Source organism: Psittacula echo (assembly GCF_963264785.1).
Source record: "Psittacula echo genome assembly, chromosome: Z".
Lineage (NCBI taxonomy): Eukaryota > Metazoa > Chordata > Aves > Psittaciformes > Psittacidae > Psittacula > Psittacula echo.
Window position 1 is genome coordinate 53,552,776 of NC_137742.1, and position 27,944 is coordinate 53,580,719.

The following is a 27,944-nucleotide window of genomic DNA, read 5'->3' on the forward strand; positions in this document are numbered from 1 at the left end:
CAAGCACAAAGTAATATGAAGTGATCAAAGTCAAATGCCTTGGAACATTCCCTGTCACTACTGAGTTCACTAATATAGCCTCTGTGTTTCTGGATTTGGTTTCCTTGTTGTCAAACCAATCTATTATCCTTGTATCTCCTCAGACTAAGTTATTTCCCAGAAGAAGGTTTCAGGAGAGATCAGGATAACACACATTGTTGCTCTAGCCTGCAGTTCTTGGAGGACATTTGTTGGGATAGTAATTCCCATAAACAGACGTGGTTGTAGTGTGCCCCCAGATGAGCTTTTGGACTGACATACGCCTTGCTAATCCTCATCTGATTTGATGCCTTTGAATATATACATGTGATTGGAAGGTCTGTCTGAACTTTCTCTCTCTCCTGACCATCTGGGTGCAGTGAGATGCAGCAGCTTGAAGTGCACGCCCTCGTCAGCCATCATTACACTCAAGTGATCCTGATGTTTTTTACATCGTATGCTGGTCTTAGAAGAAGCATTGCTACCATGACTTTCCAATGACAGCCTTCATCCTCCCTGACACACCTTTCCCAGTCACCTGGAGAGGAGTGTGTGGGGACTTCAAAGGCACAGGACTGCTCTCTAATTTAACACTAGCTCTGGTTCCTCCAAATGCACCATCCACCCAGATTCAGTGGCCTGTTGTTCTCTGAAACCATTGCCCTACTCTTGTGATGGACACCCTTTGTTTTCTAGCTTGCCTGGTCCTTTTTCCAATTGGCTGTGACATGTAAAAAGGAATTTATTAGCCAGGCAATGCTTGTGACTTGCTGAAAAGGATTGCGTTGTTGTCCCCAAGAACTGTGTTGAATACATTGCCCCAGTAAGTAACATTTTGGGCAGCATTTTGTTTCTAAAATACAGATAATGTAATTCACCTAGTGTAGTTTTTATTTTTAAATTACTACTTTTATGCTAGTCTGCAGAGGAAAATAAAAAAAGGTAGAGTCTGTGTTTCATATGCTAAGTTAAGGGCTAAGCCACAGTGATCTGTAGTAATCTAATTCTTTTCTTCTACATGTGAACTCATGAAGAAATTGGAGATTTTTCAGGAGAACCCAGCAGGCAAATATTTCACACTTTAGCACTCAAATAAGTAGAATTAAAAAAGGCAGAGTTTGAGGACACAGAACAGTCTTGAAATACTGCCTTTTGAGACTGTAAAAGGGAAGCTTAGGCTTTGTTGAGGTCTGGCTCCTATGTCCTTGTGCTAGTGAAGTGGGTGAACTGAAGCTTTGCTATAATCCGACTGTATTTTGGAGCATAGCTGAAGATTTTCTCTAAATAGGGCCCCTATAAAGAGAAAGGTATGTTTTGACAAGGAATGTGCAAGAATAACTGAAATGAAACTTTGCTGGTTAGTCCCTCATTCATGCTTGTTTTTTACTGCTTTTTAAGGGATGAGGAAGAGAAGAAAAAGTCTCACTCAGATGGTACAGATGAAAAGGATAATGTGAGTCAGACAAAGGCTGTCAGTCGAATTGGCAACTCAAATAACCCATTCCTGGACATCCCTCATGACCCCAATGCTATTGTGTATAAGACTGGATTTCTGGCTCGGAAAATCCATGCAGATATGGATGGAAAGAAAAGTGAGTATCTTTCACTCTTAACATCTCGTTTTCTTGTTATCCATGCATAATGCCCATATGCTTCTCAAGGCAAATAGTGGTGCTTCATTAGGGGAAATTGCAGCAATAGGAAACAATGCAGCAATTGGATTATCACACTTCCACTATTAGGCCGGGATTTACAATGTTCAGTCCCATTTGTAGCAGCTCTAATACGTAAGCATAATAAATAGTGTGATACAGCAGGCAATGTAAATCTTTTGTACTAAAAGAAAATGAATCTCATGGCTTACAGAAGACAAAACAATTTGGAGTGAATTACAGTAGCTGTTCTGTAGTAGTTTGGTAATTCTCCTTTTCCTTGTGTGACACCAGATTGTTTCAAATCTCCCCATGCCTCTGGGTCTGTCTTAAAAAAAAGGCTGTTCTTTATCTCTACGTGGAAGATACTGTAACTATTCCTTCCCTACTTTGCTAGCCTTGGGTCATCTACCCAATGAAGTACAGCAACTTTTGGTAACAGCCAGATTTACATTATGCTGTTCCTCCCTGTCCTTTTTTGTGGCAAACCTGCTGTGCCTCTTGCTTTTATTATTCTCTTTCCCTTTTATCCTACATACATTTGTGATCCACTAATTATCGAAGGTCTCTGATTCACCTGTGTTGTGTTCTGTTGTTTGGACGTCTTCATTTGTTTGTTTTCTATTGATCTGCTATTCAGAGCGTCTGTATTTTTCCCAGTTGTTGATGATCACCTACTTGGGATTCACACTCTTCAGCTGAATCCTGAAGGCAAAGTCTGACTCTGTGATGGGGGCAAAGTCTGACTTTGTGATGGGTTTCCAGTAACTGCAACTGTCTCATAGTTTGGCTAAGCTCTTTGATGTTTGCATGTTTTGCTAATATAATTTAGAAGGTACAGTTGGAGGTCAGTGTTTGTAAGCTGGAGGCTGACAGCTGGATGGCTAAATCCAAACAGAGATGTCAAAATCAAACTGACCTCATTCTTTGTGATGACTGGATGCTTTGAATAGGTTCCTCTTTATTAAACTTCTGTTTATTTAACCTTAGTAAGTAATTGTATCTAGTTGCCTTTATTAAATTATTTCTTTAATTAAAAGTAATCAGAATTGCTCATTATTCAGCACACTGGATGCTGGCATTCTGGGGATAATCCTTTTATGAGTAATGTAATTAGGGCCACGTTTTCAGAAGTTCGTGTACATCTAGGGGGCCTGCCTCTCGTTGTCCTGCAGCTCTTGAAAAAGTTACATTCTGACTCTGACTCATTGCAAATAAAATGAGACAATGTTTTTTTTTCTTTAAGTTAGTTAGACCTTGTCATATTTCATTTCCTACTGGAGTTGTTACAGATCAGCCTATGCAGGATTGCTAATGAAGTGATGTGCAAGCATGATACAGATATTTTCTCAGGAAAGGAGTACTGAGGGCTGAAGCACTTAAGCAATCTAGAGAAGAAGGATGTAACAGGGGCCGGTGGCTGGAAGCTGTCCAAACAAATGCCAATTAGAAACAAGGCCCGTTATGTAAGATGAGAACGATTAACCTCTGGAGCAAGGGACTAATAACCTCTTCACTATCACTTGCTGTCTTAAGATCAGAATGGGATGCCTTTCTGCGAATGATGCTTTAGTCATGCATGAGTTATTAATTTCAGTACAGAGGCAAGTGGATGCTGGTAAGTGGTGCATGTTTGGTGGAGCTTAGGTGCAGGCTTATAGTCTCAAGCTGTGACTGTACAGCCTGTGCCTTCTCTCCTTCTATTGCAGCTGAATTTCAAACTGCAGCAATCATGCTGAATCCCCCTCTTTAGGTTTCTTGAAGGATGATTTTGTTTTTCTCATTAGTATTCTGTTTGGCTCCCCTCTCTTTTTTCTTCTTTGGCTTCCCCTGTGGCTGCAGGAACAGGGGAGGGGACCAAGAAGCTAGCTGACCACTCAGTCCCAACTCAGGTGTGCAGCAGTGGCAAGAGGGAAGGATACTCTTGAGAGGCACTGCTTTCTAAGCAGTGCCCCGTTGGTCCTGAGCAGTGCCTGCCAGCTTGCTGTAACATGAAGAAAGGGTATTTCCTTCTGAGAACTGTCACAGCATAGAGTGCAGACCTAGCTCTGTAGGGACAGTGTCCGCCTACCTGCAAGAGCACAAAGGCTGGATCTCTCTGACCTGCTTTCTGCATTGCTACTGCTCCCTTCTGATCCAGTCCTGGGCTGTCGTCAGAGTTGGTTTATTACTCTCTCACACAGCAGGTATGTGCAGGCACTGTGCTGAGTTGCATTGTCCTTTGAGAAGGAGAGTACAAAGGAGGTTTAACACAGGATTAATGTAGCTTTCCTGTTGCCTAGACAAAGTGTAAAAATGGATCCAAGTTAAATGGGTTTTCATTTGTTTTCTTTGCAGCTCCCCGGGGAAAGCGAGGCTGGAAAACCTTTTATGCTGTGCTAAAGGGAACGGTCCTGTACTTGCAGAAGGTATGGGAAATCACTGTCTTTTGGAAACTAATTAAAGTAGGATAGAGCAGCAGGCATCCTCTCCGCTCTCGCAGCCCACCTCCAGGCTCCTTTCCCTTTGACACACAGCGTAGCTGCACTCTCTGCCCCTTACCCTGTTTATACACACATTCAGGCATGAATCCTTTCATTGACATCTCCCTCTTTTCACAATTTAAAGTTAAGTTCCATTGTCCCCATGCACATGTGTACCCTATCACTTAATGGTTATATCATTGCCATCAGTCACAGCTGCAAAAATAGCCAGCTTCACCAGCAAAGACAAGCATTATCTCTCTCTGTCTTGCATACATTCCTCTAGGCTGCTTTTAACATTGCACTTCATACATGTGACTTCTCCTCCTATAAGGCTGTCCTCCTTTCCCGTCTTTTCATGGTATACGTTTCTGCAGTGCCTGCAAGACCAGCTGCAAATCAATTGAATGGCAGCTTGGCCTTGGTAGGAAGCTGCAGCTTCTCCTCCCTGGCAGAATGGAAGGATAAAAGGATACTTTTTTTCTCCCCAGAGCAAGATGAGATACTGGTTTCTAATAAACTTTGCACCATGACAGCAAGAAGTCTAAAAAAAATGTCAGCTGAAACCCTTCAAATCTTTTGGCACAAGTTTAAATATATTATAGTGCAGTTTTAACTGTACTGTTGGTACATGAAATGCAACATATGGGTGAGAACTGTCAAAATCAAATAAACGATAGCAGCAAAGTAGATTGTTAAGGCTTTTTGGCCCCCAGCATAGGTGAAATATTAATGAAGCAGGTAATGTTTGTCCAGGCTGTCCTGTATTGTAGAAGTGTGCTCCTTTGAAAGCCTTTTTATGTTTCCACTATGGTTTACAACTGTCAGGAGCACAAGTTCAAGTGCATACTGCTGTTTCCTCCTCCCCTGCTGTGGCTTTCTGAATTTGTTGGTTTCACTGGAACCACCCTGGATAGTCTCTTAGAAAAAAGAGAGTACTTTGGTTCTAATTTTTACAGCATGAGGTTTGCAAGGTTGATGCTCTTAGTGCAGTACCTTTTTGAGAGAGCTGAAGTCTTGAAACAGACAAAACAATATGCAGTCAGGATGGAAGATTTGGGCTGAAGGTTGGATGTGACATACTCAAAGCCAGTGCAAGAGATCAGAACCAAGCTGAGCCTTCCTTCTGGTCCTTTTGCTAGCAGCAGGTTCAGATTTTGCTAAAGTGGTCTTCATAGCAGGTTTGAGTAATCTGCTTTGATTTCTGAAATAAATAATTTTTAGTCTCCTGAGAAGACTGCATGGCTCCCTAAGAAGTGAAAACGTTCCTTGTCTGTAACACATTAATTTCGTACTTGATCTTTGAGAGGGGATAAGTTTGCTAGGGGAAGAAATGGAGATGCTATCTATTTCAGAGTCTTAATAATTTTAAGTACTCATATTAAGTAGTCATATACATAATTAAGTACATAATTACTCATATTTTTATGAGTATTACTGGCATATTAGTTTAAAATGCTATTTAACAAGATGTAGAGATGCTGATGTAGCATGCAAATTCTCTACAGAATGGTGCTCTTCCCACTCTTACCAGTAAGAGGGTCATTTCACATCTGAGTGCATTTTTGCAGAATGAAATGCATTGCTGGAGTTCTCATGTATTTGTTATTTGTGTGTCTTGCACTTGTCATGGTATTTGAATTCAGTGATTGCAGAGAAGTTGCTTTGCAAAGCTGCACTCTCCCACTTGATCCTGAAGACACTTGCACTGAAATTATCTTACTGTAGCACAGTGACAAGCAAGGCTTTTACTTTAGTGCCTTGTACTTTAACACAAAGTTGACAAAAGGGCCTGACGGGAAGTGTCTCATTCACAGAATGATGGGGCAGCTCTGAGCCTCCCCTGGGCTTTGCTTCAGCCCTGAAATAAAGCTTGCTCAGTTATGGACGTATTGCAGAAGTTGAGGGTGCCAGGGTTTTAAAATACACAGCTAGGCCAAGTAAAAGTTGACAAGCTGTTACTTCATTTTACAATACCAGGACACTGCAATTATCCTTATTTCAGAAAATTCAGGAGCATTTTAGAACAGCTTGATTTCATGGTAGAAATGCATAGCTTTGACAGTAGTCACGGTCAGAAGATGTTTTTGCCTTTGCCTTCTCTCCTCATTATGGAATGCTATAGGACAGAGTGCATTCACGTAAGCAGACACCCATTTTCACTCTTTCTCTCATTATCTGTATATTACCTATTTATCTGTGGAGGTAACATCTGTGGTGATAGGTCCATTGCACTGAGTGCTGTTCAAGCGGGGGAGATTTAGATCTCACTGTTGTAGGTGCTATATAAACACAAACACATATACCAACCTCTGCAGTGTTGCTTTCTGTGTTTATCTGTAACTCAGCTGTTCCCTCAAGACACTACCGTAATATAAATATTGTTTGTAGCAGCTGTGATTCCCCCAGTGGGCAGTGTGATCCCATTTCTGCTGTCATTCTGTTTACATACTAGTCCAGTTCTCCTTGTTCTGTGGTCAAAGTCCATGTATGAGAGTGGTTTGTAAAGGGTGGTCACTTGGGATTTACTGAGGAGTTTATTTGGGCCATTTTGTCTCCATGCCCACGTATATTTTCTTTTTTTCCATTGGAACTGTTCCAGTGCCAATTCATGTGCTGCATATTGTTTTATTTTTAAATAAGTGATTTAAGAGAGATGGTTTCTGAATTAGTGAGCACAAATGCCACTGGAGGCACTCAGTGGAAGCATTCACAATTAGCCAACTAAATGTGCCTGCACAGTATTACATAAAATGAGAGGTTTGACATGTCTGGGATGTTGGCCTTGTCCCTAGGCATCCTCAGGCCAAGGTTACTTTCCTGCCCTCTGTTCATAGCAAGAGGAAATTGTGAAGTAGGAGCTTGACAGAATGTCTGTTCACTTGACTGACATGGGATGTGATGTGCATACAAAAGAGAGACTTGTAAAGAGAAGACATAAGGCTGGCCTTGCTTCCTTGCTAGACATTGGTTCTGGGCAAAGCAGTGCAGGACATGGACCTTCATGTTTTGTTCAGACTCTTCTGTGAGGTTTGCAGCATCTTTGCTCTTTGATGTTGCACTTAACAATCTTGCGGGCTTTCAGGTGTTTTATGTAACTTTTCTCAAATGTGTTTCCTCTATTGAAATATTAAAGAAAGACCAGAATGATGTAAAGTGTTCAGTGACGAGACATTCTGGAAGAGAATTCTGCAGCTGTCACATGCAACTGAGGGAGATATCCACCCACAGTACACTGACTGATAAAAAGCCAGATACCATTCTCTGGTCTATCAAAAATGAATTTAGAAACATGCTGACTTCAGGTCAGCAGGATGTGGTAAAGTCATTCTCCAGGAGTCTGAGAGGGATGAATTCAGCGTGTTATTGCATTGTGTGCAGCACTTGCATCAGCCTTCAGTTGATAGAAAGGTCACAGTTCTTTTTTGGCTTATCATTTATTTCTTGCCACTGGCTTGGTCTAACTTTAGTGAGCTGCCTTCCGTTTCAGCTCAGCTTCCACACTGACACTGGCACATCAGAGCATGTGCTGTCCTTGATGGCACAGGAGATATGGGTGTTCCTGCACCCCTAAGCATTCACTGCCAGCTGAAAAGAGTTGGAGGCCTTAGAGGTGGAATTTTAACAGCACATTCATGTCCTTCCAGTCTTCTCTGAGGCTGGCCAGCTACGCAGAGACATTTCCGGTATGCTGATCAGTGCCTTTGGAGAAGTTGTCAGAGCCCCATCTGTCAAGGTAGATTGCAGCCAGCTGATCCGGTGGGATTAGCAAGGATTAGTGTGAATGCTATCTCTGGGTGAGGAGGGGTTCTCAGCCAGGACTGCTTCTGGGACTGCCCAAATGTGGAGTTCTTCTGGAACAGGTTTGGACACCAGAGTGGGTTGCGGACGTCGGATGCATCTCACAGAGGAAGCTGGGAGACAACAGGCGAAGTGATAATTGACACTGTCTCTAGGCAGTAACTTCAGGAAAGCCAGGATATTTCTCATGTTTCTGAGGTCTGCGTAAGCTTATTTCCTGGCCCTGAAGTTTTTCCAGTCCCTCTGTACAGCAGAGCGAATCATTTCCCCCCAAACTATCAAATAAATCGGCTTTTTGAACCCATGAAGGAAGGGCATGACCTGTGGGCTTGCTTTCTCCATCTTCAAGATGGGGCTCAGCCAGACATTAGACAGCCTTCTCCAGTTCTTGTCCTTCAGCTAGAGACTTTCCCAAATCTTCCTTGAAGGAAGTTTAGAGAGTGCCCTAAGCATGAGTTCAGTACGATGTGGAGAGCCCTCCAAAGGCTTCTGGGACTCAGCCTAAGAGTGAGGAAGGGCATTTATCTTCACTCACTTGAAAACCCCTTTTGTCACACATGTTAAAGTTGAAGGCTACCCTTTGCTCATCTGTGCAGCAGTGCTCTGCCTTTCTGCTAGGCCTGTCACATCTGTGGTGGATTGTGTCCTTGTCTGGCCCCAGGTGGAAGTGGTGCTGCAACAGTATTGCTGGTTAGCTGCATCTCCTCAGGTGAAGGGTCTGAGCAGCAGCAAGTCCTGAGCCTGCAATGGCTGGGTCTCTGTGAGGAAGGATGAGATGAGCAGGACGCTCTGTCCTCCCTTGTAGGAGATGGTCACCCCATCCATTGAAACTCATCCTGGAGAGCCCTGACCATACCCAGTCTGGCTGAGAGCAGATGCCTTCAGCAGAGCTATAGTTGCCTCTGGGTGCAACCCTGGTCTGCATGCTGTCATATAAGCCCTGTAAACCAATTCATATGTGTTAACTAGCCCCCCTTCAGCGTGGGTGCCTCCCTGGGTGCTTCAGCTAGCGCTGTCCCTGCACATGCGCTATGTCCTCCACTCTGTTGCCTGCTAAACCCCATCTTGTAACTCTTGTGTTCAAGCAGAGGGATCAGTAGTTAACCACACGCCTGCAGGGAGCTATTCCTCTGGTTTGCAGCTGTCACACCCCCTCCCTTGGTGGGTGTTTCAGATGAGACTGATTTTTTGATGTGCGAAGGGTAAGAAATAGAGTCAGTTGCAGATTGCTTTGGCCTGTCCTTCAGAAGCTAGGTGCATGCAGCATTGCTGGCAAGTGACTTTTCCTTGGAAAAGGTCCTGGCTTTCCCAAGCCATTTATAGTCAGGTAGGCTTTAAACTGGACTTGTGGCTACACCATGTTTGTACCCTCATCCAGGTTCTGTAACTCAGGAGATCAAACACTGCTCGCAGGCTAATGCTTGCACCATAGAGAAGTTTGACCCCCTGCTTTTGCCATCTGGTGTTAGGAGTGATACTTTTGTGTCAAAAAGCTGGACGGTGCTGTGCTTGCCATTTGCAGACCTTGAGCAGAGAGATTTAAAGTTTGATATGTTTGCTTTGTGGAGATTGATGGTGAGTCGTCTCCTCTGTGTGAAGGCCTGCCAGGAGGACATACAAAGGTAGTTGTTTGGGAGAAATAAAACTTGAGCAGTGGAAGCTGAGAACCCAAGCAATTGAGCAATGGAGGTGGGGAACAGACCAGGATTCCTTAAATGAAGGCTAATAGTCCACAGCTATTGTGATAGTCAAATACTCCCTGTTTACTCCTCTTCTTGTGAAGCAGATAGTGGAACTACTTTTCTCACTTGCAAAGAGATCAAAAAACAGAAGGAAGGAGAAAGGAAAAGGTGTTAAAGGTAGTGGAAAACCCTCTCAAGTGCTCTAGTCAGACTTCATTAATTTAATGTACTTTAATACTATTTATGACTATGGAACAAGGTTTTTTTCTAGGTTAAGGAAAAAGGGGTATTACATGGAGAAATAAGATGCCATTTTCCCCCTGTTAACTCCTGCAGGATGAATATAAGCCAGAAAAGGCTTTGTCGGAGGAAGATCTGAAGAATGCAGTTAGTGTGCATCATGCACTTGCATCCAAGGCAACAGACTATGAGAAGAAACCCAATGTCCTAAAGCTTAAAACAGCAGATTGGAGGGTCCTGCTTTTCCAAGCCCAGTAAGTGCTCACTTCTGTTTTGTGCCAGTCATTGGGGAAAGACAGCAGTGCTGAAGGAGGGATAAATTCATTCCCGGACAGGTTAAAGCAGAGGTTTAAGAGGTTGAATCTGTTTATTTGATCAGAAATCAGATTAAGTAGTGATTTGATTACAGTGCAAAACTAGTTCATGAGAAAGAAGCATCAAGTTTTAAGAGGCTTTTTAATCTAGCTGAGAAAGGCATAACAAGATGCAGCAGCTGGAAGCTGAAGCTGCAGGAAATTCAATTTGGAAACAAGGCACAAACTTATAACCGTCAGGGTGATTAATCATTGAAACAAATGTCCAAAGGCAGTCTTGGATTGTCTGTCTCCTGATGTCATCAGATCCTAGCCGGATGTCTTTCTAGAATATATGCTTTGGTCAGAAACAAAGTTACCACTTAATATAAGAATAATTTGATTAGGATCTTCAGGCTGTGATACCCAGACATAACAGATGACCTGCCTTTTGCTTCTGACATTAAAAACCTGTGCATCGGTCTTGAGCATGAGCCCTTTGCTACTGAGATTCATGTGAAACCTCTTAGAAATCTGTGGTGTCCAGCACAGCTAAGACCTTAGGACATACCTCTGAATCAGGACGTTGGTTGTTTCTGTTGCCTGTGTCATTTGGATTGGATTAGGAAAAAATGTGTGCTAGGTTGAGTTATGGACCTAATCACGAGCCAGTCTGTGGCTGAGATACCTGACACTAGCCGCTTGCAAAGATAGACCAGAAGACTGAGCAGACTCTAAGACTTGTCCAGTTCTGGTTATTTTTGCTTTTAAAATGCCATTGAAAGGGTGGGAAAGTTAGAGGAGGCTGAGTCAACACATGCTTAGAATGTGTTTCTTCCCCAGGAGCCAAGAAGAAATGCAGACCTGGATCAACAAGATCAACTGTGTGGCTGCCGTCTTCTCAGCACCACCATTCCCGGCAGCAATTGGCTCTCAGAAGAAGTTCAGTCGTCCGCTCCTGCCAGCCACCACAACAAAGCTATCTCAGGTGAGCTGTCTTTAGGTAGAGGGAAGGTGACAGTGATTTCTCTGACTGGCAGGAGACTGAATGGTTGTCCTCGGCAGTGTTTTGAGGCTGTTGCCGCTAGCATTCCTCGGAGAGAGAGGCTTGCACAGTAAATCTCTGCTTGTTTCCTGATGCAAGGTTTGAAGTGAGGAGAGAGAAGGAGCAGACTGGAATATAATTGTTTTATAGTTTTGAAGAAAAGAAACGATCACCAGTGTTCCTAGTAGCAGATATAGAATTTTCATTCCATGGTTATGGCTCTGCAGAGGACATTTCAAATACTGTGTGACTGGTGGGGTTTTTTGAATATGCTTGTTTATTGCTACTCATTTCAGGAAAAATGGTCTTTGACTTATTGAGGTGACAAAAGGTGAAAGCTGATACATCAGGCAAGCATCAGTTATATTTCTCCCACAATACTTTTCCAGCTCTTACCAGCTCAGGGATTTCTTGTTTGATGTATATTTATAAACTGCGTCTTACATGAACATCTTTGGTCTCCCCTTGTGATCACATAAGCTTTTAGCTTCTGCAGCATCCTGTGACAGGGAGTTTCACAGCTCTACTACTTCTTGCACGAAAAACCACCTACTTCTGCTTGTTTCAGACAGGCTGTGTCTGATGCTTGTGCCCATAGCTCTGTGTACTCTAGGAGCTGTGATGCACGCCGGCAATTCTTCCTTCACTGGCAGGAACATGGTATTGATTGTGTTGATCAGGTTGACAGTGGCAGAGGTGACAAGTCCTTGGTGATCTAGGACAGAGATCCCAGTCCTAGGTGTAGACTTTATGAGGAACCTCCTTTAGTTTTTAAAGTCATCTGCCCGTGCTGGATTGCATTTTAAATCCTTTTTTTTTTTTTTTTTTTTTCGTCTTCATAGCTTAGCAACACTCCTTGGAAACCATTATCTCATAATCTGCATTTCTTTAAGAGGGTGGGGGGTTTCATGTCACCCCTGCTTTTTCTCTCTCTGTAGCAGTGGCCTTTCCTCTAACAGTGTGGTGACCGACTTTCCATCTTCTATTCTGGGTTAAAGTTTGAAACGTGTCTCATACGGTATAATACTAACTTGTCTCATTCTTGTGGTTTTACCTTTTGATCACACATACCTTTTTAAAACTACCGTATGGTGCTTCAGTGATTTACCCCAGTCATCAAAAAAAGTTTTTTTATTCACTGTTGTTCTGTGTGATTGTTCCATTTAGCACATTGTTTCCTAGTCTCATTGTTTCCATTTAATCTGGAAAGGAAAGAAATAGAACACAGCCCTGTGGTTTGTGTCTTGAAGAAGGGGAGACACGAAAAGTGGAATAAGATAAGCTGTTTTAGCTAAAGGCAGAAGAATGTGAAGTGTTCAAAGCAGATAAATTCAAAGGCAAGCAGAAACATGTTTGCTTTTATCTGTCAGTGTGGAAAAGCTGCCAGCAGGCTGCTTCTCATTTGGCAGACAAAAAAATATGAATTGTCAAATCCCTGTGGGTGCTGTTTAGGATTTTGTGGGCCGAATCATGATGGACGGAACTTCTTCAAAGGGCCTGTTCCTGGTCAGGCAGAAGTTGGTATGCAGTGAGAACCTAACGTGGGTGTGGGAGAGAGGTTGGACATGACAGGTTCTGCAAGATCATTGTACCAAGTTTGCTTTCAAAAGCAAATCAGTGTCTGATCTTGGTTAGTCCAACTGAAGAGGGATGTGACAAAACTATATATAAAGGAACAACCAGTCTAGAAAAGATCTACTAGGGTTTGGGGCTTTTTTCTGCCTTTTTTTCTGAGAATGTGCATGTACACACAAAAGCTACAAAGGCCTGCTGCCCTGGAAATTACAAGTGCCAAATTAATAGCTGCTCAAAGACCTCCTGTCATCAGGTTATAGAACTCACTGCAACAGGATGTCACTGGGACCCAAGATTCAGCACAATGTAAAGAGTGATTGGACGCTAATAGAGAGAGCAAGCGTATCCAGGGTAGTTACTAACAGCAACAAGAATTTTTGGCAGCCGATAGCGAGTGGTTTGAACCCTACCATGTATAGGCAGAAGCAAATTATCCCACATTTTTTTACTTTGGTTCTCTTGCAAAAGATTTGAAACCCAAGATTAGCTGGGGCTCAACTATTATCCTCTGCAGAAGTTTTCCATCTTTCTGCTCTTTTCCACAGCTCCAGCTCAGTGAGCCAAGAGGCTCAGTCCCTGCTGTGACTCACAGTGTGGTGCAGACATGTCCAAGCTAGGCTTGAAGCTGCAAGCTGCGCAGTCACACCATGGGGGGACAACTACTGGCAGCTGTGCCCTCTTCTGAGGCTAGGTGCATACCCAGGACCTGAGTTGGGCACTACCTGCTGTTATGACTCTGGCTAGGTCACTGAGATCTGCATAATCATGTCTCTATTTTGGACTTACCTAATTCAAGCATAAATTCAGATCCAAGCCTATAAATGGCCAGAAGGCCATGCTGCAGGAGCTGGAAACCTTCTGAGCAGAGGGAAGGTTAGCTGACAGATGGACTGGAGGAAGTGAGTGGGCCTGGGATTATGATAAAGGAAATTGCCTCGAAAGGGGGAGTGGTAGCTCTTCATTTTCTGCAGTTGCACAGTGGGATAAAGGCTGGTAGCAGCTTAGTAAAACGAAATACCTTTTGGGGATTGGACAGCCCTTCCTCTTCTGGATGCACTGTATTGTTCTGAAGAAATGGAAGCTGCAGACCAGAGAGCATTTGCTTGTGCAGAAATGGAAGGAACCCTGACTTCATGTCCTTTCTGTCCTGGAATGAGCTACTTTTATATTGCAAAGACCTGAGGCAGGGTGTTCGCCTGTCTCATTCTGTCCTTGGTCTGACTGCATACACAACAGCCTTAATTAATTTGCCAAAAAATGTATTAGAGCAGGAGTGTCATGTTGTCAGTGATGCTCTGCAGCAAGCTGCTTCTGTTGCTCTCAGCAAGGTGAGGGATGACAGGTTTGCTATCCTTCCCTGTGGCATCTGCTCGCTGCCGAGTTTTTCTGCAAACTTAGCCACTTTGCTCGGGTGCCTTTGAGAGAGATGTTGGGGGCAGAGCTCTGGGATAACCGACATTATCAATCTGATTATGATTGTTAAAGGAGAGAAGGAGAAAGAAACTAATCGGTATTATGGTACAGGTATCTCTCTATTTTCCTATGCTTATAAAGTATTTTAGATTCTGTCTCGTAAGTGCCTAATGTGTTTTTCAAGGATGACCAGCTGAAGTCCCATGAAACTAAGCTGAAACAGATCTCCACTGAGCTTGCTGAACACCGCTCCTATCCTCCTGACAAGAAACTCAAAGGCAAGGAAGTAGAGGATTACAAACTGAAGGACCACTATCTGGAGTTTGAGGTATGTATGGGAAACATGATTACTTTTACTGTTTGGGTGTACTTTTCGGATGAGGCAGCTGGTCCTATATTTTGGATACAGTTTCAACTTAGGTTGAGCATTTTTCACCTTACTTCACCACAGAATATGTTCTTATCAGGCAGATATGTTCCAACAATCCCAGAAGCTGGGATGCTGCTCCTCTTTCTGATAACAACTTCCTATGACCTTAGCCATGAATTTAGCTCCTTATCTGCAAACTAGGTGACATACCAAGATGGATCTGTTCGAAGAGATGGTAAGGTCTTCAGGCAGGAACTGTCTCACACTGCAGGACTATGTGTTGCATACTGTCTTGGCACCTCAATCTTCACAGAATGACTGTATTCTTCAGTAATGCAGATCATGATGATTGTCTTCCATTGGTATGTTCTGAAAGAAATGCTCTTCTAAAATTACTGTCATAGGCATGCCACATCAGAGCCATTTGTGCTGTGTACCAGTGAGTGAGCTGGATGTCAGGATGAGCAGGAAAAGAGTAGAATTAAAGATCACAGGACTGAGTGATGCAACTTAGGCAGCTGCATTAGGAGGTTGTTGTGAGTATTTGACAGCAGCTTTTGTCCATCATAGTGTCTGCCACACTGTAGGTCTGCGTGGGAGGGGCTCAGCAACCAGCAGGTGCCTCGTATTTTTCATTCCTGCATCTTTGAGTTTTCCCTCCCGGGAACTGCAAGTCAGTGTTGCCTTGTGTCTGAAAGGATCCTACTTTAGATAGGCAGTGCCTGGCAAGGAGAATCTATAACTGGAAGAAGAGGCAGATAAGACAGAAGTCAGAGAGACCACCAAAGGCAACAAAAGCCTCCGGAACTGAAGTAAGCCGCCTGCCATGTGTTATATAAGCTGGAGAAAGAAAGACAAGGAGGAAGGTCCAGGGAAATAACACACTTGTTAGCTGTTTCTCCGTCCATGGGAAGATGATGGAGCAAATTCTCCTGAAAATCACTTCAAACACATTAAAGACGAAGAGGTCACCATGAGTAATGAGCATGGCTTTATGGAGGGGAAATCATGCCTGACTGACATGATAGCCTTCTACAATGAAATGTCTGGTGTGATGGATGAGGGTAGAGCAGTGGATGTTGTTTGTTCTTGAATATAACAAGGATTTTGATTTTGTCTCTTCTAGCATCCTTGTAGACAAGCTGATAAAATGTGGACTACGAAATTGATGCTTAGTGATTTGGAAACTGGCTGAACAGTCCAAGATCAAAGGGTTGTGATCAGTGGTACAATGTCAGTTTTGAATACAGCACTTGGATGTACGGAGCAAGCCTGTACATCTGTACACTTCTATAGGGGGTCTTGTGCAACTTGGGAGAGCAAAGAGTTTCTTGGGTTTGAGTCCTTGACAAAAAGTTTATTTCAATCACTTCTAGAAGCACAGTGAGTTAGAAGGAAATGTAGATGATTTGAGAAACACTGATGGAGAAGGAGATAGTTGTGAGGTTTTTTCTGTTTTCTGTCAATTTTATCATGGCAGTCTTTAGAGAAACATTTCTCACATACCTTAGTGCAAACCAGAACCATTATATCCCAGGAAACAAAAAAGGTACCTTCGTACCTTCTTCCCTAGTGAAAGCTTTGAGCAGCAATTGAACTGTGCAATTCAGATATGTGATCAGCACAGCAGGAATGCATGTCTGGGTGATGATGGTCATTCAAGGTGCTGATATGCAATGCTGTGTTACCTTCACACTTGGCGCAAAGTTTGCAGGCCATGCTGACCTATCTATGGGCAGTAAAAAAAACCCAAAAAACCCAAAACCAAAGGTGAGCTATATGAAAATTCTGAATGGAAAATTTCCCCAGGTTTTGGGGTTTCCTCACCTTCCCTTCAGGACAAAATCCTGTCAGGATGAGGCAGGAGATGGTGACAGACCTTGCTGCATTGAGTCAAAGCAAAAGAGCAAGAGGCAGATGGGGCAGTATTTTGTACTTGCCTCTTTCAGGCTGAGACTGCAGACCAGACCTTGCATCCATGTACTGGTACATTTCCAGAAGCACATCAAAAGGGCCTTTGAGTCCCAAAGGAAGCAGAATAGTCCCATTAGAAAAGCAGAAACCAGATTCCTTTTCTGCAAGCCCTTTTAATTCCCCTTTTTTTACACCCACTAGTGTTCCCTTCGTTCTTATTCTGGATGAAAGACAAGTGAAATGGTGTTTCCCCCTGAGGGCAGGTGAAGCAGGAGGCGCCTGATGAAGCAGGATGCAGCCACGAATATGTCTTCTTGCTGGTGTGTTTACTTGTAGACTCCAAGGAAGGAACATTTCTCTTTGCTTGCTCCAGATGATGGTTGCTCATTGAAGCAAATTAATGATTTGAGAGAGATCTTTTGAGTGCTGTCAGGTGAGAGGTGAAGGTAGAAATTTAATGGGTGGCTATTTCATCTGCTCTTTATTATATGCACTTGTTCTTCAGAGATAACGTTGCAGAAGCTTTTGAGTAGTTTAACTTTTTTTTTTAAGTTTTGTGGGTTTACTTTCTTGACAGAATTTTCCAGATTAATTTCTTGTAAGGAAAATTTTCCACCAGCTTTAATACCTGCCTTCAAATGTGAGATCACTGAAACAGCAAGCTTGTTGCGATTGAAATCAAAATAGAAACTTCCAAATCCATTGCTTAATTTCAATAGAAATCATGGGCCTACAAAGTCCATTGGCAGGCTTGCCGGGCAGAAACTGCATTAGATTTCTATTCTGAATGGTGGGTCTATTGACCCTGGTGGCATTTACTGGACCAACAAAAAGTGGAAGTCCATGTAGTGGTAAAGTCCTTCTCTGCCGTGATGATCCCAGGCTTAGAGCACTGGCTTGCCTTTTCTTTTGCAGAGGTGTCCTGTTTGTTGCATGCTGAATCGTTCATCAGCCCAGTGAATCACGATCAGGGTTCTGCTTGCTGTTTCTCTGTTTCCTTTTTTATTGAATGACACATGTTACCTGCTTTATGTGTTTGTCTTTCGTGTTGTGGAGCTGGAGCTCCAGATACGGAATTGATCAGACTGCTTTTTTTATTTAATTTTTAGGTGGATTTTTTTATGATCCTTCTCTATGCAGTTTTGTTTACTCAAAGGACTGTTTGGAAACCCAGTCACGTTCTCTCCTTGTTTGTAATTTTTCCGTTTATATTCTACACTTCAAAGCAGTTACCAAGTTTTTTGACTTCCTGCCCTTCCTGCTATTACCAGAACTTTATTATTTTATTATAAATAGGAAGAATTTTTCTTCAACATTTTTTCCTCTGTCAGGTACATAATAGTTTGGCTGCTGTTTTGCCACTCTGAAATATAAATTAACAATCAGTATGGATGCTTACTACTTCCATCCCTGACCCCAGCCCACTGAGATTATCTGAATGACAATGCCTGTATAATGTCTTTAGTGGGCATGTCAGGGGCACATTTTTAAACAAATCCCTGGGAGGTGGGTTGCTTTGTTCTCAGGACCTGCTGCACCAACTTCTGTTTTTGAGGTCTTCTGTTAATGTACCCTTATTTTGTTGGTTGCCAAGACGTTCTGTGCAAAAAAGATGGTATTGTGGCACACAGCAAAATCTTCCCCTTGGAGAGGGAAAGCTCCACTCCAAAGAACAGAACAAGTGGGGCACAGTAAAGTGGACTTTTTCCAATCATAAAATACAGATGTCTGGACAGAGAGCAACCTTCATCGTTCACCATGCATGGCCCTGTAAGGGAAACACACCTTGCTGCTTTCAGCCCTCTCATCTGCTCCTTATTGTTAAGGTTTGGTCTTGCAGAGCATCCTCACACAAGCTCAGTGGTGGCCAAGCCAGTACAATCTAAGTTTAGAAATGCCCTGCTTTGGTCTCTCCCCTGGGGCTAAAGGAAGGAAAAGGACCTTTTCCTTCCCTGCAAAAGGAAAAGGTGGGAGTAGAGGGTTGCAGGAAAGAGCTGTAGCAAACCAGAGCAGGATTTTTGTTGTCCCTTACTTTGCTGCACTCTTTCTCCATGCCTGCGTGGGGCACGTAGCATCTCAGTACGTGTGAGCACAGAATATGACTCAGTGTGACTGGAGTCAGCAAGCTCTCGCTTGGCTTTGTTACTTGGAAATCCTTATGCACTTCAAGTAGCTGAGAGCCACTGTTCAGTTTAGCACCGGGAATTGTTTGCTGCTGTGTGCCTCTAATTGCACAGCGCCCCCGGGCTCAACCTGCCTTGAATCTTTTTTGTAGAGTGTAATTTACATTACCCACCATTGTTCATGTCCACATCAGGCACCATTGTTCCCATCCATATTAGGCTCTTGACTTTCTTCAAGGCCAGCAAAGAGCATTAAGTTATGGGTATGATATCTCAAGTGCTTCTGCAGATTTTTTTGCAGGCTGATTCAGGTTTTTCTTTCAATTTCCCAGAAAAATCGCTATGAGACTTACGTCAGTCTCCTGAAAGAAGGGGTGAAGGATCTGCTGAGTGGAGGAGAGAACGATGCACCAGGACTGAAGAAATCCCACTCGAGTCCCTCATTGAACCAGGAGTCTCCAGTTAGTGCCAAGGTGAAACGCAACGTCTCAGAGAGGAAGGACTACAGGCCAGAAACACCCAGCATTAAGCAGAAGGTCACTTAAGGTGGAAATGACAACTAGAGGAACAGCCATGAAGCAAAGTACCGGTGTTCAAAATTTTTCCATTTAATAACCTGTCATTCACAAAAAAAAAAGTGCATCTGCCTGAATGGGGTGTTAGTGACATTTTCTATTGTATATTTTTGCTGTTTCTGTGCAGATTGTGGGAGATGCCTTTGCTCCTGCTTTGCTTTGTTAATTTATCATTTAGCAGTTGAAGCATCAGGACTTTCTTGTGTTGTTCTGTTTCTAAAGGAGCTCGGGAAGAGATGAAGCGCTGTGACGTATATTCTGTCTCTTCCCCATTTATCTCCTCCCATCGGCACGTGGCTTTCATCTCTCGAGTCACTTGTCACTTTACTGACGTGGTGGGTGGGAAAAGTAACTGGACAAATGCTGCAGTGCTGTGGAAGAGAGCTGTAGCTGTGATAAGAGCTGTGCAATCGGGCAGCTGCAGAAGGCTGGCTAGAGCTAGGGGTGCTGGGAACAATGTGAAGCATGTTGGTACTGGTACTTGGCAGCAGTAAATAGTCACTGTTGCTTATCATTATCGCATTGGGTTGACCCTGGACCCCACGAGCATGAAGGAGTGAAACCTGGAAACCTCTGGCAATGCTAGGATGACAGCATTTGAATAATTTGTTTGCTTTCTCACAAGCAAAGAGCCTTCTCCTGAGTTAGCAGGCTGGGAGGTATCCAGACCTGTGCTGTCTCTGCAGTCAGGGAGATTAGGGATCTCTTCACCTCCCAGTCAGAATGCCTACCTGGGCTTTAAGTTTATTTGTGGAGGAGGCTGCTGTAAATGTCAGCCATTAGCATTGTATTTTAAAGACAAAAGGCCTCTGTGTAGTTTTTAACTATACGCTCTCACTTAGCTGCTATATAGAGCCTTATGATGTATTGTTCCTGATGTTCCCCCTTCCAGGAGTTTCCGTGTTGGTGTGCACAGATAGGTGTTTGTAATTTCTCTGCTAGTGACAGAGCCCTTTGCCTTTTCTCTTCAGTAAGGGATTCTTCTCAGATCTCCATTTTCTGCTTTAGCTCACCTATAAGTGGAAGAGGCTGGTGCAGACTGGAGAAGGGGACAGATGTCCTCACTGCGGGCTGGGTTTTGATGCCTCGCTGGCTACTCTGTGCCTGGAGGCCAGCACAAGGCAGCCTCAGCTGTGGCAGATCTTACTCTCCGCCCACCACGAGCCAGCTAACCTTGCAGCTCCTGTGTACCCTGCGCCAGGCTCTAAGAAAGGAGCGCAGGACACGGAGAGACCAGCATGGGTCAAGCCTTTCGTAGTTGAAAGCCCCCTGGTTTGTGCCACAGATCCCTCAGGGCCAGCAGTTTTCAGGCACAGGGAGTAGAAAGATGACGTAGAAATCATTTTCCTGTTCTTGACCCTCTCACCTGGGTGACATCGTGGCTCTGCAGAGAGCACTGGCTCACCTGATACTTAACCCTGGGTTTTAACCTCAGGTTTGATACTGGCCCACTGAGTGAGCTCAGACAGGTCTCCCTCATTTTGCATCACCCTTCCCCTACATGCAGTACAACCAAACTAGCCTGTCTTCTGTTTGTTGCCAGGCGCAACAAACCTGTGTTGTGCCTGGCACAGGACAGCCTTCCTGATGGATGTAATTCTTAGTGCATAAAGAGGAGTCAAGATCAATGCAAGGATTGTTCAGAAACACACTGGTGTTTCCAGCCCAAGTAGTCAAAGGGCCACACATCAAAAAAATTACCACCTCAGTGGCTTTGTGCCCTGCCACGCTTGCCAAATGGTCCAGGTCAATTAATCTGGCTTACTGAACTGCCAATTCAGTGGGCAGGACAGGGAGTGATCAAAGAGAGAAGGACCATAACAGGCACCGCATGACTTGCGTCCCCCACTGAGGACCATCGTTCAACAGCTTTCGTGGTGCTGTGCTCACTGTTGTCTGTAACGGAGATGTTGCACTTTCAAATGCAGGAGGTGGTGAAGCAAATCAATCCTTGCAGTTGCCGCCCAGCAGAAAGACAAGAGGGACTGTTCCCATGTGTGATTGCTGGGACACATCTGGTATCTGCCACTGATAGAAGTCAGGAGGCTGGCCCCTAACCCTGCTAAAACTGCGGAGTCCTGAATAGAAACCATCAGTACTTACCAAGTGGTGGGGCGTTAGAAATTGTGCATGTTTACTACAGTGGAGCAAATGTGCAGTCCACTTACGGAAGGAGAGAAATGCCTTCTGCTGGTTGGAGCCAAAGTGATGTGGTGCAGGATGCTGTGTTAAGAGACTCAGGGTAGACAGGTGCATGACAGTACTCATTGGGAGGCACTGTTTGAATTAATCAAGTGTGGTAGATCAACAGCTCTCCAAGGGGAACAAAGCCAGATCCCTGCATGCTCTAGTGGTTTAAAACAAGCAGAAGAGAGAGTAGAAGAAATTCATTCAGGGAACGCTGAATGCATATTTGAGAAGAAAACTTGTCCTGTGACAGAAAACAGTAAGCATGCAGAAGAAACAAAAAATAAATTTGGAGGTTTGTAAATGGGCCTTGATTGGCTGTCAGGGTGGGGTTGTCCAGTTGAGGTTTTCAAAGACCGGCTGGAATATGCCCAGCAAACCTCTTGTGATTATAGAGTGCAGTGCCTTAAAAGGCAAATTTAACTTTTTTTTTTTTTCCCCAGCTTTAAAAATATTCTTGTTGGTGTAGACTGCAGTTAAATTGCGGAGCTCAAAAAAAAAATTATGTGTGTAAAATGCATTGCCCAGCTTTGACACAGAAACAGGATAATTCCTCTTCAAAGTCATTGCAAAGGAAATGATTCGAAACAATAAGAAAAGTCAAAAGTGAACTGCGGAAATGGTAATTTTTTTTTTCCATTAGTTATTCTGTGTTTCCATGTGCACGTATAAATGGATTAGGGTGTATTTTTTAAAGACTCATCTGGGCTTAGCAAATGCAGTTCTTTCAGTGCGTGTCTTAGTCATTAAACATTTGAGTTTGGAACACTCTTGGTGAGACTGCTGAGGCATGCAGATTAATTTACTGAGGATTTTTCAGGTTCTGCTTAAGTTTTAATTAATGCCGTTTTGCTCCATTGCTTTACAAATTCTAGCCGTTGCAAGCACCCATGTGAAAATGCACATATCAGAAGCCAAGAAAAAAGGTGATCCTGTTGTGAATGCCTATGGCTTCTGGACTCCATTGGGAATAGGATCATCTGTTAGGCAGTATGCAGATGGTATTTAACCAGCTTCTGGCTGAGGACAGGTTCTGAGGAGGTCTCAGTGGTGCATCTTCTTGGGTGGCACTACTGAGAGTCTGGCCAGATAGCTTTGCATTGCTCTGCCTTTCTGCTGAAATGTTTGCTTTTAGCAGAGGTCAGAGCTTGACCGCAGTGGCTCTGGAGCTCCTGTTGCAATGTGTAAGGATACTCTGTTGGTTTCCAGCCCTCCTCTGAGACCCACCATACACCTGAACTTGGTATCAGTGGCACAGCGGCAGCTTTCCGGGGGTGCTCAGTGCAAACAGGAGTTACCGGCAGACCACCACGAGCATGTGTGTGTGCAGGCCAGCGTTTGCGTCAGTGAAGCAGGGAGGTTTCATCCTTCCTTGTCATCTTCCCTGCTGCAGCATGCAAATGTTGCTCAGGCAAAGCTTCTGTCTGTGTGCTCAGAGTGGAGGATGCCGGGAAGGGATCAGGATGGGGCCAGTGGCTTTTAGCATCCTCCCTATAAATGTGCAGATAGAGGTCTTGAAGGACCCATCCTGCTTGGAAGCACTGGTGGTTGTTCACCCTCCAGGGGCTGGACCATCTCCACTCCTGGCTGAGGGAGGTAAGGCAGGAGAGGGCCTCACTGGGTCTGCCCTTGACAGCAGATTGATGAGGGAGAAGGACAAAATTGCCTTCCTCATTCCCTGTGTGGTAACCAAAGCAGGTGAGATACTCTCCTGAAGCCAAAACCACACTCTTCTCCATGAGTCAGCAAGATGCAGGGGTCTGGTGGAGATGATTTTTGTTCAGCAGTGGCTGCTAAAGAGACTCTCTGGGCTGGCTGTGTGTTTGTGTGCGTCTTGCAGATAAATCACGCATGGACCAGTGAACATGACTACAGATTTTAAATCCAGTATTTATGTTGTGTCTTTAATTGATGTAGAGAGATAAGTCAGCCAGCAGAGTGATTAATGCAGGGGAGCTGTGGGGGAACGCTGTTCAGCTGTGACGCCAGCTCAGACAGTTTTTCATCTGTAGCCAGCCACTTGTAAATGGTTACCAGAAGCTTTCTAAGGGCTTGTAACAGCTCATCCCTTAAGTGCTTTCCCTCTGATCCCACCTGCTCCTAGGATGCAGTCTGCCCGCATTTTGAGGCTCTCCTGGAGCCCTGCTTTGAACAGGAGTGTGGACTAGCAGACCTCCAGAGACTGCAATTGCTTGGTGATTTTTTCACAGCCCTAGTGCCTTCCAGTAACAAGGCTTGTGGTTCTTCTGGCTTGAAACAGTCAGCATTTTTGCCTTTCTCTGGTGGGGGAGTGAGGTTCTTGGCTCATGAGAGCAGCTTGTTCGGTGAGGAGGTGGATGTGGCAGTGGAGAAAGTCAGAGGTGGCAGGGTAAATCACTGAGCTTCTGCAGGTACTGAATGGCAGTATTCTTCTGGAAAGTGGGGAAGGCTTTTCTCTGCAGACAGTATACCACTTACTGTGTCTACATTCTCCATCCCTAATTCAATTTTGGCCTAATCACAGTTAGTCTGACAGCTCCTCCTCCTTTTCTGTCAAGCTGCTCCTGTCTGTCATCTTAGCACCTCAGCTGCTTCTGTATAACAGGTCTCTTTCTTTCCATGATTGCAGAAATCCAGAAAATTTGACTGTCCCATCTTGCCTTGAAAAAACCTGCTCCGAAGCAGTGCTGCGTTGAATGGATAACCCTGTGAACAGCTTTCTCATTCTGCTCCTTGGTAGCCTGGTTTCCAGCCACAGTTATAGCTGGGAGGTGTGAGACGGAGTTTCAGACTGCTGTAATCCTTTAGCGTTAGCTGCAGGGATGCAAGGTCCCCCTTCCCACACTCAGACCAGACACTTGAGACATTCCTGGTCTCCTTTCCGAAAGTCTCGGAGGCAGAGGCAACCCATGCTGTGGGGAAACTTTGAAATGCTGTTTTGCAAGGAATTGGGAACTTTGCAAATCAGGCCATGCATCTTCCAGCCTTTGGAAGTGGTGAAGAAAAGAAAAATGATTAAAAGAAAGACAATTTTCAACCAGTGTCCCTCAAGCACAGAGGTATCCAGGTTATTGGAATCACCATCTGCTGTTGCAGAGGCAAAGGCAGTATACACACCTTATGTCCAGCAATCTTACAGCTTGCTGCTGGTTTAAACTTCCCCTGGTATTGCTCTCCCAAGGCTCTGAGATGTCACATCTGCTCTGAAGAGGGCAGTTATGAAGTCCTCATTTCTCCCCAGAGCACAACCAGAGCTCCTCAGCATGTGTCCCCAGGCTCCATTAACTAGGCTGCCTGGGGGGTTGAACCAAAGAAGCTGTATCAGAAATTTCTTTGAAAGAGCTGATCTCCTGTGCTCTTCAGAGGGTATTTTTAGTGCATATAGAAGCGGTGTGCCTGGCATCTCCTCTCTGCCAGAGCTCTCCCAGCAGCATAGGTGTAGTCTTGTGAGCTGCTTCACCTGCAGCTTCTCCATGTGGGACATGAACATTTGCTGCAGCTACAAGAGGCTTTGTCAGCCTCTACAGCAATGATGTTGCCTAATCTGAGCGCCAGTGCATAGGACAGTGATACTGTAGGAATACCAGTGGCTGGTCACCTGCTGAAGAAGGTGTGTTTGAGCATCGCCCTCAGTGCTGGGGGTAATTGGAAAGGCTGGCTTCCTTTTCCACCTGCACTGTGCTGCCTGAGGAACTGTCCCTACCACCTGCTGCTTTTCTCCCTTGTGACAGCAGCACCCTCAACCAGGGGTGCTACAGTCGCGTTATGAGGAGGCTGGTTTAAATGAGAGCAAGGAAAATGAGAGTCCCAGTGAAATATGTCTGCGTGCCATCTGGGAGTATCTGCTCTCCTGTTGGCAACAGTGAAAAGAGGCATGCTCAGCCCTGCCTGAGAGAATGTACCGTGCCCATCCACTTTGTTAGCTGTGTTGAGGCTCCTTTTTAATTATTTGAGCATTTCCCTTAGCAAACGCAAGCAACACCTTTCCCAAGAGCTGCACCATTGACCTGACTTTGTTCCTGTGGTCAGGAGGAGCAAATTTAGGCCAGCCCAAAGTGTGCTTTTTCCTCCCATTTGAACAATGAGCAGTCATCAAAAATTATAAATGTTTAAACAATGAGGGACCTCCCATGGCATCTGCTATTAAATCTGTGCGAGGGATCAGCTGGGGTACTGGCCAGGAGTTTATTTGGACCAAGGAAAAATACATCACTTAGCAATGAAAAGATTGAAGGTGCTACAGACAAGGGCAGGATTTTTGGTCTGACATAAACCGTCGTAATTAGTAGCCACTCTATAACAGTGGTCTTGCACCTAATTCACCTAAATGAGACCAGCATAAGAGGGTATTTTTGTGTAATCAGGCAAGGTTTCAGCTTCACTGCCGTTTCCAAGCTGCCATGGAGACTTGCTTGACGCAAAATCCTCTGACTCCCCTGAGCCTCTTGCTGGAATAAGGGAGGTCAATGATATCCAGTCTGTGATACTGCACAAGGCAAACTCTTATCAGTGATTCAAGTCTTACGTCACTTAAGTGCTTATGGAAACCTCATGCTCAGTGCTTTCAAATCCGAAAGACTGCAGGAGGAGAAGACGTGTGGGTTGTGCGGGGATTTTTGTTATTTTCTTTTTTTGTTTGTTGGCTTTTTTTTTTTTTTTGGTTTTGAATTTGTATTCATTAGAACTGTATCCTGTTACTCAAGGCTGGGATTATAACTTGGCTTAAAGACCAGAGTTTCTGACAGTTTGAAAACTTGAAGATCACTACTGTTTGCGTGAGGTACAATCGGAGGCTTTTACGTTACTTGGTGAACATGTTACAGTGATGCCTATAGATGTGTGTATGTATTTCGTAGGTATAGTATGGCTTCTCTGGCTCAGCACTCCAAAGCCTGCTGTTGTTCTTTTCTGGGGCTTGTTTTGGTCAACGCACTTGAGCAGCTGCAAACTTTGTTAGGTTCTTTGTTGTTCTGGTTGTTCTGAAATTAGGTTAAACAGTCATCAGAGCTTTTGCAGATTTAGGGTATCCCTTGAGCTGCCTTGATCTCCGTATGTTGTCCACCAGGGGCTGCCTGTTGTCCTGTATGTCAAAAGCAAAGGCTTATATTTATGAGAGTCTAAGCAAGGATTACTGGGTGGGATTTTCTGCTACATCTTGACACCAGGCTAACTCTCTCCCTAGTGATGTCGGCCGGTGCCTGCACCGGGAGCATCCGTGCTGATTTCTGAAAGTCTCGCTCTGGGGATCTAACACACAGCTTTACTCCTGAAAATGTTCACCTTGCTCTGTGGAAATCCAGCAAGAGGACATCGTGTCCAAAAGTGTCCAAGCAGGACAGGTGCCTGTGATGTCTCCTGCAGATACGGTCGTACAGCAGGAGTGAGAGTTTGTTTCTGCAACTGTACAGATTTCCGGAAGAGTGTCTGGCTCATCAGCAGGAAAAAGAAGAGCAGCAGACCTGAAATATTTCTCTTGGGCATCTTGTATGCCTTACAGAGTTTTCTCTTTGAAGGTTTAAACAACCTTTTAACAAGTTGCTGGTCTAAGTAAAAAGACATGAGGAAACCCAGTTTTCCTATTGCACTCTAGTGAGGGCAATACTAGGATTGCTTCCCTGGAAAGGAGAGCAAAGCCTGTGGGTGGGATTCCTACCTGGGGTTACCTTGTGCAAGTTACCTTGAATCGGTTGAGCAACCTCAGTGAAGCCATTGCCTTTGTACTTCACTGGACAGTGGCCAGAGTGATTGTGTCTTGCAGGACTGAGACAGGAGTAGACTGCAGCTCAGGACGAAATGAAGAGGCACGTCCCCATCACCTTGCTTTGGGCGAGCTGTGATCCTGTAATCCTTTTTCAGGCACTGAGCTTGTCTGTGGGGTTACCTGCCTCCCATGGTGATGTAGTGGGAAGATGAGGGTGAGACCATCATACTCAGAGTCACAGTTGGGAAAATGTCATTTTCCCTCTGCCTGAGCTGTTGCTGTGTTGTTTCCATTAGGCCAAGAAAGGGGACTGAATTTTCAGTTATAGTTGTGTGGTACTTATATGGGAAGACTAACTGTAGTAGCGGTAGTGCAGAAAAACATTTTGCACTTGCGTTTGCACACACCCTGCGCATCTCTTGCGTGCAGATCTTACAGGGCCTGACAGCAGTCCTTGCAAAATCTTTCCTCGGTGTGACCTCCTATCCCTTTAGCCAAGTGTAGGAACCTACTTTCTGGTAACCTTGAACTCACTGTACTCTCATCACTGACTCGCTGGAGTGTTTTTCATACAACACACTAGAGACGCAGTCCCGGTCTCACTTCTTTGTGGTAACTTCTTGGTCTGCTGTGAAGCAGCATTGAGGTAACCACAAAATCTTTTCCAGCAGTGTGAAACTTGCTGTTCTGACTCCTGGGGCGGTCATCGTCTCAGGTTTGAGGCTGTCCTACCGCCAGGGCACCCCATTTTGTTCCTGGGAATATGCATGGCCAGAAAAGCATACTCCTCAGGGGTGAGAGTCAGAGCTGTGCAGACTTAGTCAAGCCCTGGTTCATGGGAGATGTTTCCACATGCTGCTGATGTCCATAAGGACTCAAACATATACTGGCTTACACAGAGATGCTTTCCTGAA

At 44.4% G+C, this 27,944-nt stretch overlaps 1 protein-coding gene across 9 annotated transcripts in view; it reads left to right on the plus strand.

The window, feature by feature from the left end:
* LOC308231298 (PH and SEC7 domain-containing protein 3-like) overlaps positions 1-27,270 on the plus strand; it is a 109,997-nt gene extending 82,727 nt beyond the window's left edge. For 5 of the 9 annotated variants that reach the window (XM_080636508.1, XM_080636504.1, XM_080636506.1 and 2 more), the window contains 6 exons: positions 1,417-1,610; positions 4,008-4,078; positions 9,952-10,109; positions 10,992-11,136; positions 14,366-14,509; positions 18,921-27,270. In XM_080636508.1, coding sequence (XP_080492634.1) covers positions 1,417-1,610; positions 4,008-4,078; positions 9,952-10,109; positions 10,992-11,136; positions 14,366-14,509; positions 18,921-19,133 — 925 coding nt within the window. In that variant the 3' untranslated portion in view covers positions 19,134-27,270. Of the gene's footprint in view, positions 1-1,416; positions 1,611-4,007; positions 4,079-9,951; positions 10,110-10,991; positions 11,137-14,365; positions 14,510-16,666; positions 16,732-18,920 lie in introns of those variants that run through there. The other 4 variants (XM_080636507.1, XM_080636510.1, XM_080636511.1 and 1 more) reach the window with 4 other exon arrangements.
* Positions 27,271-27,944: the final 674 nt, after the last annotated feature.